A 16,401-nucleotide genomic window follows, 5' to 3' on the forward strand; every position below is an offset into this window, starting at 1 on the left:
TTACCCTAGCATGACAGCTTTGGGTTTTTATTGACTTATGAATAATATGAGGATTACATTTAGTACATTGCTGTACACACAGACATTCACATTTATGGAGATAATTTAGAGGATCAAAATGATGAGCATAAAATATTTTTCTTTAGTTCCCTGGGCCTGATCTATGTTGGCTGTGCTGTCAGCAGAGATTTAAGCAAATGACCTCCTGATGCCCTTCAGGGGTCCCTAGCAACCTTAGTTATTCACTGTGATTCACACCTTGGAAAAAGTCTTTGTCTTCACTCACTGTGGAGGTGAGGAAGAGAGATTAATGGCAATTCAGGTCTCTAAGATTCAGTGTGAGATGAGTCTATGTAAAGAACAATTGTTTACACAGCTCCTGCTGAGTTAGTTCCCACAAACTACATCAGCTTTGAAAGCACTAAACCATTTCCAATCTGGGCTTGTCAGGTGTGGAAAGGAAATGCTGAAGAAGCAGCAGCTTTGTTAACCACGGGATGTGGAAGTTCAGCTCCTGATCCTGTCACCGCTCCAAACAATGTGATAACTACAGTATTTCAGTCTCAGGATGCTCCTGGGACAGGTTTCTCTGCATCTTTTGTAAGCAGTAAGTAATATTAAAGCCAGGTGGCTGTTCCATTTTGGATTGGTTTGATCTGTGTGTAGCAATTCAGACCTCAGTCCAACAAGGCTTTGAAGCTTCTGCCTACCTTTTGAAACCAAGAGCTTTTGAGCCTGTACCTTCAAATAAAGAGAAACTCCAAAGCTATACAAGTCATTAGGAGCTCCATGAAAATGAACAGTTCTGTGTGCTTCAGAAGGTCTGGGTGTCAAACCTTCCCTGCCTCTGCATATAACAAAGCAACTCAGAAATGGCCTGCATCCTCCTGGCTGTCAGGCATGAAGGGCTCCATGGTACCACTTGGGCTAACGTGGGCATTTTCAAATGGGACTAAACTGCTGATATACCCCAATGCTTGTGTGTACTAAGGGATTTTGAGATATGCAGGGTCCAAACCCATAAAGAGAGCAATGCTATGTCCTTCTGGTCAGTGGGCTGAGGGGCTATGGACTGGACTTACCCAAGACACTCCAAGATATTGTGTGAGGCTGTAGGCAGGACAGCTCTGTGTGTCCCAAAACCTCTGCTGTGTGGATGTGAAAGACCTAATCTCCCTGGGTTTTTTTTTTGGCCAGGCTATTAAGAAGACAATAGGTCCTTGTGTACAGTATTGATTTTCTCACTGCAAAACTGGAATTAGGTTATCACCTGGATTCTGACTGTGTCTTATCTATGTTTGCAGGATGTGGAGTCAACTTTACCAGCCCCACAGGTCGTATCATCTCTCCTAACTACCCCAGTCAGTATGATAACAACTTGAACTGCAGTTATGTCATAGATCGGGGACCACAGTCACTGGTGATCCTAGAGTTTGAGACTTTCCACTTGGAAGGTAACATTTCAGCTTACACTCAGTTCTTCATCATTTCAGTGTGGACTATGAGGTGTAACTTCTTACTTGGAAACATACAGGTCTTCTATCATGGCAAATGGTTGGTGGTTTAATTTGCTGATCCATTCTGAAAACCATTTACAGAGAAACATTTACAGAAATAGTTTCCAGAGCTCAGTTTTGCATCACTGAAGGCTTCCAGAACAGCAAAGATGGATCTCACCTATTAAATATCTTACAGCAATGAAGTTGGGAATTTGCCAGGTAGTTGGAGTATAAGAGTGACTGTGCCCAATTTGGGTCTGCCTTTTTTTTGCCATCAAATCTTATAATCATTTGATCTTAGGTCAGCTGTGTTTGCTTTTCAGTCCTTCTGTTTCCTTAACTGATAAAATGGAGATATATATTTATATACTCAAGTGTTTTACAAGGATGTACAGACATATAAACATGAAACTAGGTGAAAGACTACAGTCACTGAAAACACATGAAAGTTGTATATACCCATAAACTCTTGAATTTCTCAAACTTAGCAGTGTTTAGCCAAGAAATAACAGGTATAATATCCTGGGTCTCATTGATGTGCATGGTAAAACTTTCCCAATTTGGATAGGATCACATTTTTATGTGTGTAGATGTCATGATAACACAGAGGAATCTGTATGGTCAAACTACTTGGGTGGGATCACATATTCTGAGCCATCTTAATTTGACTCCTTTAACGTCAGCTAATCAAAGAGATTTTTGAGTAATTTGTTACTAAGCTGGGGGGTGTAATTTGAATTTTATTTTGAACTAAACAATATTGTCATAAAATGAGCCCTTTTTAAAAGTTCTTGAACTGTTTTGGATTCAAAAGTATTCTGCTTTAAACTTAGTTTGAGGCAAAGCTTTTGACTGTCATGTTCTCTGAAACTTTTTTCATCCCCTAATACAAACTGCTACTTAAAGATTTATTTTGGTTTTAAACAAAAATGTAAACCACAGAAACTGTATAACTTCTTCATGGAGAAGACATTCTTATTCAGCAGGCAAAATCAACATAATTGAGGCATCTATGAGTACAATACTGAGCTATATTCTCTCTGTGCATCCCAGTATTAATCTTGCTATCAAGAAGGTTAAAGCAAAGAGGTGATATAGATATAATAACAAAAGTAGACCTAAGTAAATGCTAAACATTGTTGACCCTTGTTTATACTAAGGAAATATTTGCAGGGAATTTGCTCCTTCATTGTTACAGGCTTCCTATGAGCTAAAAGTCCTTGGATACATGAAAGAACTGTGGGTATGAGCTAAAGGATGTCTGGTTATAAAAGATCAAGTATGACACTTTCTAGTAGTTGATTATTAATATTTTTCACAGAATCTTAAGATTCAGTCCTGTAGCAAAGAGAAATCTTCTGGGTTTAAATTGAAGAGAGGACTGAAACTGTCATACAGAAGTGAGAACTTATTCATCAGTCGCACTGAATATGTTTAGCACACGTGCATAAGGGTTTGCAGAGTGGACTCCCATAGCTCTTTTGCAAAAGCAGGATGAGGTTTGTCAGCATCTGTAAAAACATTTCTAGCTATTCCATATGCAAGGAAGCATTGCACCTGCCTAGGCTGCTGCTGAATGTGGCTTTTACAATTTTAACTATACCAGTGTAGATAGTCTGGATTGGTTTGTTTAATTTCGCTACATATCCAAGTCCTGTCATTTCCTACCTATTTGACATCTCAAAAGAAATCCAATTTCTTTTTTTTCCCATGGTTTAGTAATGAAATAAAGTATCTAAAATATTATCTGTAAGGCATACAGATCACATTGACTTTAACTGAGATATCTTTTCCAGAAAATGAGAAGGCAGAAGGTAACTGGCTATACAGTGCAGTGACACATAAATCCAAATGACTTCATGGGCTAGTCACATCTCTGCTGTAGTTATGTTTTCAATTATTATGAGCTGCCTGTTCTGATTTGAAAGAATGACTCCAAATGAGGCAGTTAACCTACAGCAGTGATAGAATGCCAGTATCTGGAACCAAGTGAACATGACATGCATATACTAAATATTAAATATGTATTAAGCACTAAATATAGCAAGTAACAGAGCAGGAGAGGGCTGGAGGAAACTGCATTTATTGATTTAGTGATGAAAATTTAATCTAAATTGGCTGCCTCTCAGTAGGTAGGAAAATTGGTTTTATCTGATTTTGAGCCTCTGAAAATAGACATCGAATTTAGGTTATCATCTAGGATCATCTCTTACTATACTGAAGTGAAAAAGCACTTTAAGTTCAAAACTAAATGTGTTGTACAGGTGGAATGAATTACCTTCTAAAGGCCTCCCTCACTCTCTTTGTCCATTGGCTATTACAGGAAATCACAGACAATAGCTTACACAAGATACTTCAGATTTAGGCAGCAAAACACAGGCAAGATTAACCCTATGAATGGAGTTTGGCTTAGTCTCTGTGATTTCCTTGCAGCCTGAAGTTGTCTATTGCTCTGCCAAGCTGACATGGTTACAGAACCTCCCTGATCCATGAAGTTGCATAGGTTGCCATTTGCATCTTGCAGTACCACCTGCATTGTTGTCTTTGGTTATGTTATAAAGAACTAAACAAATGGGAGTGCGTTTGTTTTCTCAGCCCCACTTCCATGGCAATGAGAAGTGTCATATTCTATCCAACCTCCCTCCTTGGATCAAAGGGCTAGACAAATCTAACATATTACAACTAGTTAAAAAAACATTATCTTAGTAGACTTATATTGTCTAAGAAATAATGAATCACTATCCATTTTTTGGTCATAAGCTTCATTCATATGAACATTCCTACAAATAGGGAAACTGTTATTAAACAGCTGTAATATTCTTCAAGTGTGAGTATAACTCCAATAAAGTCTGAGTTCCAAATCATGGAAAATTAGGGGAAATGTGTGTAGGCTTCCTGGAATAGCTGTATTGATATTCTGTCCATACCAAACAACTGTACTGTGTTGGTATCATATCAACCTGAAAAATGGTTTAGTAACTTATTTTCTTTTCCTTTTTTTTGCTTTTGTATCGTCATGCAACTAACTTTGTAGTCTGGGATAGAGTCAAAGCTTTGTTTTGGAGTCTTCTTTATCTGCTTTAGTAGGCAATTCAGAAAATAGACCTTTCTTTTCTATGGGTTCTTTTGAAAGAGGATATGTGTGTATGAAAGACTTTTAATCCCTTGCTTTCAAAATAGTGTTCTGTGCTATGGAGCTGGTTAATATATAGGAGATATATATATAGAAAATATATATATATGTATAATATTCCTCCTATATTAGTAATTACTAATTGCATTTCCATTTATACCAGAAGCTACAGTCGTGAACTGAAACATTATTATGTTAAGTTTTGTAAACTTGAAACAAAAAGACAGCTTCTGCCTCAATACAAAATGAAACAGATTCTATGGATAGAGATAAAAAGAGGATGTTGATATTAGTGATCAGACAGTTAGGGGCCCAAATTCACACGAGGTTTTTGTGCAGGCATTATACTGAATAAATGACTTTATGGAGAATAATGAGACTGGACAGAAATTTCTACTAAATAGAAAGGAGGCAACACAAAGGCATCGTTCAAAATGTAATGTTAGGACAACTGAAGCTCTTATCATGTGAACTTTAAAGGCAGGAGTCAATGTCTCAATGCTGAGTGGTACTGTGAGATGCTGAATAGAGAGTAGACAGATAACAAAAGGCCTTGAAAGCAAATATGTGGTGCAATACAAAGAAAGGAGATGTTCATACATCACACCAAATAATGGATCTATGCTGCAGTGTTTGGAAGAAGTATTGTAAAGGCTAGAGGAATGAATGGTACAGTATTCCTGTTGGAAAAATCATTATTTCTTGAGTCATAGCTATATGGAAGGATAGGAAAGAGTTTATCTAAAAGATAATAACTGGAAATAGACCTGGAGAGATCTAAATCATAAACTTGACTCTAATGAGGGCAAGAAAAATGATGAGGCAGAAAAGAAAGAAGATTCAAAGAAAGACTTGAGGGTATAAAGAGGAAGCTCTTCTGTTGAGTGGATTTGTTGAGAGGCAGAAATAAGATTTTAGTCAGAACAGAAAGAGGTCTGGAGGAGGAATGTAAACTTGTGGGGTCATCAGCATAGAGAGAGTGCTTGCATCTGTCCTTGAAAATGAGATTATACAGAGCTAATGTGGAGACAAAGAAAGACAGGAGAGGAGATGTCTCATTGAATCCTCATCATGGATGAATCAGAAGAAGGAACACAGAAATACCAGAAGGATGAGTAAAGGCTCCTAGTGGACAAGGTTTTATGAAGAAAAACAGAGCTAAATATGTATGTGGGTCTGATATCTGGCTAAGAAAAGATCTCTGGAGACTGTGGTAGATTGACCCTGGCTGGATGCCAGGTGCCCACCAAAGGCACCTTATTCCCCTTCCTCAGCTGAATAGGAGAGTTTATCTCCATGGCTGCAGAGGGGCAGGGTCAGCCTCACCATGGGCTGCACCATGTGTTGAAGAGGAACTTCTGCTCCAGTGCCTGGACACCTCCTACCCCTTCTTCTGCAATGACCTTGGTGTCTGCAGAGTTATTGCTCTAATATTCTCACTCTTCTGCTGAATCTTGCTCCTGCACAGTAACTATTTTCCCCTTCTTAAGTATGTTAATCACCACCATCATTAATTGACTTGGCTTTGGCCATCAGTGGTTTCATCTTGGAGCCATCTGGCATTGGCTCTGTCAAATACAGGGGATATTCTAGCAGCTTCTCACAGAAGCCACTCCTGTAGCCTCCCTGCTACCAAAGCCTGGCCAAACAAACCCAATACAAGACTCACAAAAGCTGTTCCATTGTAGCACAAGGGACAGAAGTTGGTCTAGAAAAGATCTGAAATGACAGAATTAGAGGAAATAAACCATAAAGAATTGCTGATGAAGTGCTGTTTGGATAGAGCCTAGAAGTATGACATGAGGAGATAGAACAGAGGAATCTGAGGCTGAGGATTATTTACAGAGTAATCCATTTAATATGGTGAGAAATTAAGGAAAAGCATAAACAAGAGAATGAGTTACAGGATAGAGATCAAACGATCATCAGTCCTGCCAGGATTCATAGATCATAAATTAAATTGGCCCAAACAACAAGGATTCAGAGCCAGAAATTAAGCATTTTGCTCACAATCCTGTGTCAACCATCTTATTCTTTCCAGTGCAACAGATTGAAACATGAATTATTTTATTAACAATGTAATCAGCTATCTAATGTGGCTGGTTGTTTCCAACATAGTTACCTTAATAAGAGTTACACAAGCACCATGTTTCCCTGTTGGCCTAATTGCCAAGCATGCTAGAATACATTGTCTTCACTGAGAGAGAAGGAATTTTTAAAGTAGAACTCCAGAGAGGATGTGAAACACATCTGAGTGCTGGGATCACTCTGTCCTTCTTGTGAAACAGAATTACCACTCCATTCCTATTTGTGATCCTATTCAATATGACTCATCTTATTTCCTACAGCACTGGGAAGCAGCTTGTTTTGACTGGACAATCTGCAGGAACCACTCTGCTTCAACAGTAAGCTCAGCATCTCTCCTGTGGAACGTAGAGAATTCCCTATGAGTCCTTTGCAGTTTAAGTAACTGCTCCATTGTTGCTAACAGATCACTAAACCTGAAAACCTGGATAAACATATGACACCCAAGCATCTGCTATGCTTGTAAATGATGAAGAAAAAGACAAAAAACCCCCAGCAAGTTTCTCTACAAGCATGACAGCTAATGAAGCTCATTTTTCAGATGTGTGCTTTGTTTTTCACAGACAGCATGAATCCAGGTTTCTTGTGTAACTCATTGACATTTGCTTCCTTGCAGGTAAATGAGAGCCTGAGGTCCTGGCATGGAAAGTAATACCAAATGTAATTCTTATCCTGTGTGAGGTCTATATACTTGCAGCTCAGTAAATCACATGACAAATATGCTCCTAACACTTGTGCATTGTATGTCCTTGCAGCCCCATCACTCCTGAGCAGAGTTTGTCTTTATGATGGAGTAAGCATCTTCAGAGGGGTGAGGGTCACCTCACATCCTCTCATCACACTCTGTGGTAATGAACTCCCTGATCCAATCAATGTCTTTGGACCTGTGCTGCTCAACTTCTACACTGACTCACACATCACAGGCTTTGGTTTCCAGGCAAGATACAGAGCAATTGGTGAGTAGCCACTGTCCTGTGCTTTAGGTGGTGGAAATAATGCTGGCTGGATAATGTTTCAGGGTAGGAAATGTTATAAGTCATTTTGGGAGTACCTCAGATGGATGTAGATGGTTCATATTCCCTCTGCACTTGCCCAAAAGAGCTCCTAGGACCAGGACATTGGACTGTTGGGTGTGTATTGTCACTGACTAATGTGTTACCTTGTAATTCTCATTTCAAGACACTACATGGGACTGAGCCAGAAACCGAAACACTTTTCTTTTGCTGTAGAAAATAAATACAGCCCATTTTGGCAGGGTTTTGTTTGAGTTTTAGGGGTTGTTTGATGGGGTTTTTTTGCAATGTTTAAGGAGAAGCATCACCAGTTTATTTAACTGAGCTAATTGAAAGGATATTATCACATCCAGGAGAATGGTCTGATTCTCAGTTAGGCTAAAACCACATTATACAACATGGGACAGGATCTGTAAATGGACCCAGCTATATGCCTCCATTTGATGACCCTCTTGCAGTGCCAGGCATTAATGTAAATAAAAATTAGGGTGTAGATATATCTTTAGTGTTTACTAAATATTTTCAACAAAACTTTTTGTTACTCTTTGTTATTCTCTTTTGTTTTAAAGCAGAAATATGTGTTAGAAAATGAAGTTGCCAACTGAGTTTAGAATTTACTTTTGCAGCAATACAAATATCCCAAAAGGTTTTGGTTTCAAAAATGATCTTAGTGTTTTCTAGGTTTCACTTATAGAGACAGTACTTTGATTTTTGAAGGCATCATTTTCTAACTGCAGAGAAAGGTGTGTGTTACCAACCTTGGTATATCCCTTAAAGCATTCCTCATGTTTACAGCCACAGCAAAAAGCACAAGGCTAAATTCCTTATGTAAAATGAATGGCCTGATACAGATAAGACAGACAGAATGGCACTGAGAAATGACAATATGCCATTACTCATGGAAAAGACCTTCATAACTCACTCCAGTCAGTTGCTGCTATCTGACTTATGACTTCTGACATTTGAGAAAGATGACTGCAGCCTTAATAGTTTGTTGTTGTGTGCAAAGCAGATTCTAGCAATTAACATTCCTCTTCCCTCTAGTTGTATTGTTTGCTGAAAAAAATGTAAAAGGCTTCACTCTCCTAGTGTAGAATAAAGCTGATTCTTTATCCTTGCTGTTCCTGCCCTTTGTCTGCCAGTGCTGCAGGCTGCTGGCCTGAGTGCAGCTGAGGAGCCAGGGCTCTGTGTCCAGCAGCACCCTGTATGGGACTGCCTTTGTCAAGGTGGTGGCCTGGGCAATGGCATGTCCTTTAAAACATTAAAAGCTTTGAGCTATTTATCAACAGGACGCAGGGAAACGGGTTTTTTTTGCTCAGTGGAGACTGTAAAATAAAGGCTGAAGCTAACAATTGAGATTAGAGTTGGTTTTATAATAGCTTTTGTTCCTCAAGCACTGAAGCTGGGAACAAACATTACCCACATCCTGGCCTCATCAGCATCCATGGTGTGAAACCCTGAGAAGCCAACCAGTTCCTTCAGTTCCCAGCTGCAGAGTTTAACTTGCTCCTCAGACAGAGAGCAAAGATGCAGTCCTCCAACTCAGCCACCCCACTACTGCTGGCAAGTCCCAGCACAAGGTCAGATGGGGAACAAACTCCCTGGGTTAGTGACACCTGGGGACTCCTGTCTGCTTGTCTGCACAGAACAGATGCTACAGTAATGTCCCAACCCTGTGGGGAGGTGGAGATATGATGTGGCTCTATGAGTGGAATTGTGGCTGCTTCTGTGCCAGTGCCAAACTTTCAGAGGCTTCCATGGGGCCAGGGTGTGGATAAAGGAATGTCTTTGCCCACAGATCAGCTAGGTTTCTCTTGGTAAGGTAGAATGGGTGTAGAACTACTCATGCTGCTGTTTGGGGCACCAACCCCATCTCACTGCTCCCTGGCCCTACTGCAGCACATTTGAAATTAGGCTCAAACTTTTACTGAGCAAACATGGAGCCATTACCACATCTAACAGTTGTAGGCATGACAGCAAAGACTGCTGCTAATTCATCAAGGGCTTTTCTTTCCTTATGCCTAAACTCCTGCAAGAAATACCAGAATTAGGGCCAAACTAGTATTCAGATGCTAATGACTTTTTTCTGTTTCCCTTACAGCTTGTGGTGGCACCTTCAATGGCTCTGTTGGTGTTATCAGCAGTCCAGAACATGCAGCTCTTGATTATCACAACAACATGAACTGCTCATACTACATCACAGCTGGAAATGGCAAAGTAGTGTCCCTCAAGTATGTAATCCAAGTTCAGTTTGTCATTAAGGGATCAGGGAGATCTGTAATTCCAATTAAAGACAGCAATCATTCCTTTATATCTTCCTCTGTAACCTGTTACATGCAAAATATCACCACAGTTTTAACTTCCTACTTTGGTTACCAAGAGGACTAAGAAGCTGTATAAATGCAGCTCATCCTTTTACTTAAGTTCTGTCAGACTTTGAGGAGTTAGGAGACACCTGTGAGTTTACATAAGAAGAAAACATATTAATTTAGAGGTCTGGTACTCACTGAATAGTCCAAGTAATAACACTCACCCAGAAAGAGTACACTTCTGGGTGTGTGCTGTCTGGCATGAAAGAGGGATGTGGATGCCACAAAGTCTTGCCACTAAGAAATTAAAAGATGGACACATTCTTATCTCATATATGTGCTGATTATGAGTTGAGAGAACATTTCCCAGCTAAGTGGAAGACCCAGCTGGTCTGCACTCTGAGCCTGCATTTTATATGCTCCTCACGTGCCCAAGGAAATTGCAGCCTGAGCAATTTGCAGAAGTGAGAGAGGGTTTGTTTGCACAGGGGAGATTTCTTTTTCTGTGTATGGCTTTGCCTCTTGCTATTACTTGGACTTTTTTCTCAGGCACTACAAGCACATTTAACACAGGAACAGAAATCAAAATGTGATACTTAAAGCTCCAAGTGTATTCATTTGGATGGTGGAGTCACCATCCCTGGAGGTGTTTAAGAGACAGGTTGATGTTGCATTTAGGGAAATGGTCCAGTGGTTGATAGGGCTGGGACAAAGCCTGGACTCAATCTTAAAAGTCTCTTCCAGCTGAAACGATTCTATGATTCTATTTTACAGATTCAACAGCTTCCAGCTTGAAGTATCTCCATCTTGCTACAAAGATTATGTGGCTGTGTATGATGGGTCGGACACACATGCTCCTCTCCTCGGGAAATTCTGTGGCTCAGAACTGCCTCCGAATATTAAGAGTTCCAGTAATAACTTACTCGTGGTGTTCAACACTGACTTCTATGGAGTAGACAGGGGATGGAAAGCATCTTTCAGGGAGACCTTAGGTAAGAGGATTGTTAGACTAATAACCCCAATAATTTGCTGGTAAGCAATGTGCTTGGGTGAGGAGTAGTTATGGTCACCCTCATTAAGGGTGGTGGAAGCAGAAGAATGTTTCTAGTTTTGTTGAAATTGAGTGTACTACGCTAAATATTACACCTAGGCAATCCCTGCATTCCAGCCTTCATTCTGAATTGATTCCTTTTATTCTTTGACAACCTCTTCCTGCTTTGCTGAAGGCATTGGCATTTCTTGGGTGACTGAAGACTTAGCAACACCTAAAGATCTGTCTTTGGAGGAAATCTGGCAATACCTGAGAATTCTTATTCTTCTGTACACAAAGATTGGTGATGTGCTGAAGATGCTTCCTTTCCACCTATTCTCAATTTCCTCCTGGTTCATAGAATCATAGAGTGGTAGGGGTTGGAAGGGACCTCTAGAGATCACCTAGTCCAAACCCCTGCTAAAGCAGCTCCACCTAGATCAGGTCACACAGGAACACATCCAGGTGAGTTTTGAAAGCCTCTAGAGAAGGAGACTTCACAACTTCCCTGGGCAGTTCATCTCACACCTTTTTAAAAACTAAAGTGTTAAATTCAGTTAAGATTGGTGTTTCCTCCCAGGAACTACTGTGTTTACCTCTACTGATTGTGAGGATCAATCTGGTTAGTTGCCCATAGGATAAATGAGTTCATAGTAAGAAGGCACTGGATGTTAAATGTTTTGATGGAGGCTTTGTCAGGGATAAAGCTTGATTATTTCCTTACCAAAAAAGAAAAGGTTTTAAACTCAGTAGATTATTGTTCAGATGAAGGTGTAAAAGGAGTTACCTTCTTCTAATATCTGAACTGTTTATGGATGATAAGCAACAAATGATCATTACATGTACATTTATTTCATGTCATCAATACCAGTTTCCTGAGTAATTAACTCTTTTTTTTGTGTGTGATCTAGAAAGAAGTAATTGTCCAGTTTACAAAGTTGGCACTCAGACAGTTCAGAATGAAAGGCCTTTGTGTCAGAACAAACATAGTCTTCTGCTGAGTCATTCAATCCCCTCCCAGCCCCTAGCTATGGACTTTCTCATTTGATACAGTCTGAGAAAGTATTTACAGATAAGGAAAATAACTTGTTCTACAGGGTTTGCCAAGAAAAATATTCTCACAGAGCCTCATGGTCATGACTATTATTAACTCTTCCTTTGCTTCATTCTAAGTAATTGCTACAAGAATGTTTAAGTCTACTCTTGTGGGCTGTTAATTCAGGTAACACAACGTTGCTCATTATGCTGCTGTCTTTAAACCGTTAGGTATCCATTGTCAGAGATCCCCTGCAGCCTGGCTTCGTGTTTCCAGGGTGAGATCATAAGGAACTCCCCAGGCTCTTGCTCTTCCCATTGGCATATGGTCAATTTTTTAGCCACTGACTTTAGATTTATTTGTGTAACTTGCCAGAGATTCTGCTTAAGCACACAACAGAACACAAGCCAAGCTCTTCAAGTCAATACCATGCCTCATAATCTCCTAGAGTGAGGACAAGCTTTTTATGAATAAACTCTGACATCCCTTAAGCTGAGTATTGTAGGGACATTTCTGCAGGATCCCAAGGAAAGGGAGGTTGTGGTGTTGCAGGAGTTACTCAGGAGCAATGGAGTTCCAAGTTGGAAAAGATGGCCATGCAGAGATGTGGGATGTGTGACGAAGAGCCTGTGGTGGTGCAATGCTTAATAGTAGGTCTGCTTTCCTCACCATGGGAAGCAAGCCACACAGACTAAACCACACAGCCATTAGGAAAGATTCTGACAGTCCCCCACTAGTACAGAATGGCCAAAAAGCAGAAAAAAAAGCATAAAAGGAAAATATGAGTCACAGTCTTCTAAACGTTTACAGTTTGACTTGTCCAAAAAATAGAGCCAGGAAAATCTGTGACACATCTTTGTCCTATGAGGTCTGAGATTCTGATTCAAGTGAAAGAGAATCTGAAAGCCTGTTATTCTAAATGGTGCTTTAGAGAAGCTCCCCCATGTCTGTCAAAAGATAAAATCCATGTGGTTTTCTAAGGGTACAAATGCAATCAGATGACAATTAATAGTGATAAATCTCTTGGATAAGGAAGATTGTATCTGTAGAGAAACAAGAAGCCTCATTCTTTGTTGGATGACAATGAGAACATTATTCTGCAGTCACTCTAGGGAAGCACAACTAGATAATGTAATTATTGCCTCTGTTTAATGTCAAGAGTGACCCTGATTATGTATTGGAAAGAAATGAGAAGAAACAGTGCACTCGTTTGTAGCAAACTGAACTATTTCCTTTCCTCACAAGCTCTTCCAGTTTCTTTCCTGATCAGGCTGCTCTCAAGGGCATTGCCAAAATCCAGGGTTATACATTCTTTCTTTCTTTTGAATTTTCTTAGCTGGGAAGTCCATTCAATAACCACTGTGGTGTGAGGGAAGAGAGAAGATGAAGTAGGAAACTCACAGAAGACTAGCAAGGCTGACAGCAGCCAGGCATGCAAAGAGTTAAAACCTAACATTTCCATAGAAAAACATGCTCTAATTAAAACAACTTGTTTGCATCACGGATCCTGCACCCACTAGAATATGCAAGGTCACTCCAAAAGTCAGAAAAGGGAGACTAACAGAAGCTATGAAATAGTATTAATTTGACAGTACAGCAACATCTCACTTTTTGGGAGGTCAAATGTCCTTTCTTTCACCATGGAACTCCATATGCTGTGCAACATGATGTTAAGTGCACATTTCACAGGCAGCATTCTTTGTCATAACTGACTCTATGAGATGGTACATTTGAGGCAGGGGACCATATGGCCCTCGCTGGTGCTGTGCTGCTAAGTTTGGACATTTACTGGCCTCATTTTTGGGCATGTTCTTGGGCTGAGCTGGTTAACTGGGCTGACTGAAAGATCTCAGCCTGTTCCACATGTTAGACTTGTGGAAAGACAAAGCCCTCTTACCTTAGTTACCACTGACCTTTTTTCTGCCTTTGCTTTCAGTCTGTAAAATGAGAATTATACCTCCTTCCCATAGTGAGTGACTGCTGTGGGCAATCAATAAGAGGATGAGGAGAGATAAATCAATAGCAGCTTAAGGCATTTGGTTACATGAGATGTCTTTGTGAAGGAAGAAAAGCTAAGATCTGTCCCTAAAGAATGAGGTCTGCATGTACTGAGCTTGTGACTCAGGCAAAGATCTCCTGATTATCTCTCCAGCTCTAAGGGGAGACCTGAGCTTTTCAGCTGACCTTGGCTGGCTGGGACAGAGCCTGTGCCTACCTCTGCTGACTTCGGTGATCAATGGAATTTCTGCCTAGTCCCAGTTAGCAGTGGAGTAAACCTCTCACTCCAACTTGTGATCCCTCTTAGGCTTATGATAAAAAGGCTGAGAAAACATATAAGGGTCTGGGAGATTTTGTTGTTTCTAAAGAGCCAGCAATGCCCATCAGGAGACATAGCTGTGACCCTGTTAACAGCACATCAGGTCTCCTTGGCAGCTCTCTGTGCTTGTGTACATAGCTCCATTGTCCCAGGAATGAAATCATCTCACATTCTAAGCAACTGGAGAAGGATTTGGGTTTTTCTGGTAAACAGGTCTGTCCACTGAGGCTTTCTAAGGAGCTCACCTGAGTTTATAAGAAGCAAAGAGGTACTCATGGGTAGGTAAGGGGATTGAGTGAAAAGCTCTTTCTGAGCTTTCTACACACAATACATGCAAAACTGAAAGAGAGTGAGGAGGGTGAGATAGAGAAGGGAAGGAAGACTGCCTGCTTCTTCTCTGTAGCCCTTAATCCTGCTTGACTTCAGGCTGTAGACAGCTCTTTCCCCTCCTGTTTTTGCTACTGCCCCTTGTGAGCAAGCAGGAGAAACTGCCATTTATGCTTTGTGAAAGAGCTCACGGGTCGCCATTCCCCTGCACTAGGCACTGCACAGGCAGGATAAAGCAGCAATCTGCTGACACAGAGAGATCATGAGTTAAACACAAGATGAGGAAAACCAGATGGATATAGACAGGCAAGAAGAACAGGGTGGCAACAAAGAGAAAACTAGTGTTGTAGGCTGTAAGGCAGAAGAAATGCCTCGAAAAACTTTGGCAACCATTAGGAATGCAAAGTCATTAAACACCCTGTCCTCTGCATTGTCCTCAGTTTGGCCAGTTTGTCTCTCCAGGATCCCTCCATCCTTTTTATTCAAATCAGCATTTCCATTGAATGGATATTAGTCATTTTACATGGTGGAAAAAATAATAAGCAAGTTGAGTTTCTTAGAAGAAAAACTGTTAGAAAAAGGGATGTTCTCTGACATACCAGAGAAATGCATTTCACAAAAGTAACCTAGTGTGCATATTATGGATACAGATGAGAATCTATATGCTTCTCTTCCTTGAAAAAATGATCTGAAACTTACCTGGTAAATCACCCAGAGGCATCTGCCTTCCCTTATTCTATTAGCTGTGTTTTGAATTGCTTATTTCCTGGTTGGAATACAATATACTAAATGTCTGTTACTAATGGCTTTACTGTTATGCTCTCCCCTAATGAAATTAAAGTGTACTTGAAAAAAAGAAATGGATCTAGTAGAATTTTCACAGCATTTTAATGCTATTTTGTCAACAGAAAACATGCTTAATAGAGTCCTAAGTCCAGTTCTGCTCTGCAAACTGAAAGCTTGTCTCACTCTGTCTTCAGTTCCTAGTTGTGGCCCGTTAGGTGGGAAAGGACCCAGCAAAACTGAATCTCAGGTTTCCTGCAAATTTTTCTCCCTCCAACAAAGTAATCTTAGAAGAACACATCCCTGACTGTGGCATGTGAATGCTGTTGCATCTCCTTGTGCCTTTAGAAAAGCAGCAATGCCTGACAGAGATTTCATAGCCTACTGGCACCAGTTTCCAGGGGTGTACCTCAAGATACCCATCCTGGACTTAGAAACTGGTGCTGCAGAGGGTTTAGCTCAGAAGCAAATTGCCTGAAACTCACAACTCTTCTTGCAAAAATTTCTGTGGGCTTTCGGTTCACATAATTTTTTACCAAACACATTACACATTAGTATTACACATTTCAAATTCATTACATTGTGATGGCTTAATTATGATGAGCTTAATCTATTAAAACAACAACCAAAATGATTGCTAAGGTATCTTTTATTGATTTAATCATATGAGAATAAGAATATCCAAACCAAGCTCAGACTGTATGTTCATAAGTCACAATTCCTGGCCTGTTTCTAAATGTACTGTGGGGCTCAAATATAAAAATATGCTGCATCTTGAAATCTAGCTAAATTTAGAATGCACTTGCAGTGTTGAAATAGGCTGCTTCAGTGTCTCTGAGAAGAATACAACTGTTGAGCTAAGGGATAGT

At 40.2% G+C, this 16,401-nt stretch overlaps 1 protein-coding gene across 1 annotated transcript in view; it reads left to right on the forward strand.

Moving 5' to 3' along the window:
• Positions 1–16,401, forward strand: part of CUBN (cubilin) — a 139,599-nt gene that overhangs the window by 112,039 nt on the left and 11,159 nt on the right. Inside the window, exons 55-59 of the mRNA XM_061996580.1 lie at positions 451–607; positions 1,305–1,454; positions 7,473–7,673; positions 9,832–9,961; positions 10,814–11,031. Of these exons, the coding sequence (XP_061852564.1) occupies positions 451–607; positions 1,305–1,454; positions 7,473–7,673; positions 9,832–9,961; positions 10,814–11,031 (856 nt within the window). The remainder of the gene's footprint in view (positions 1–450; positions 608–1,304; positions 1,455–7,472; positions 7,674–9,831; positions 9,962–10,813; positions 11,032–16,401) is intronic.

This window comes from Colius striatus, chromosome 5 (assembly GCF_028858725.1).
Source record: "Colius striatus isolate bColStr4 chromosome 5, bColStr4.1.hap1, whole genome shotgun sequence".
Lineage (NCBI taxonomy): Eukaryota > Metazoa > Chordata > Aves > Coliiformes > Coliidae > Colius > Colius striatus.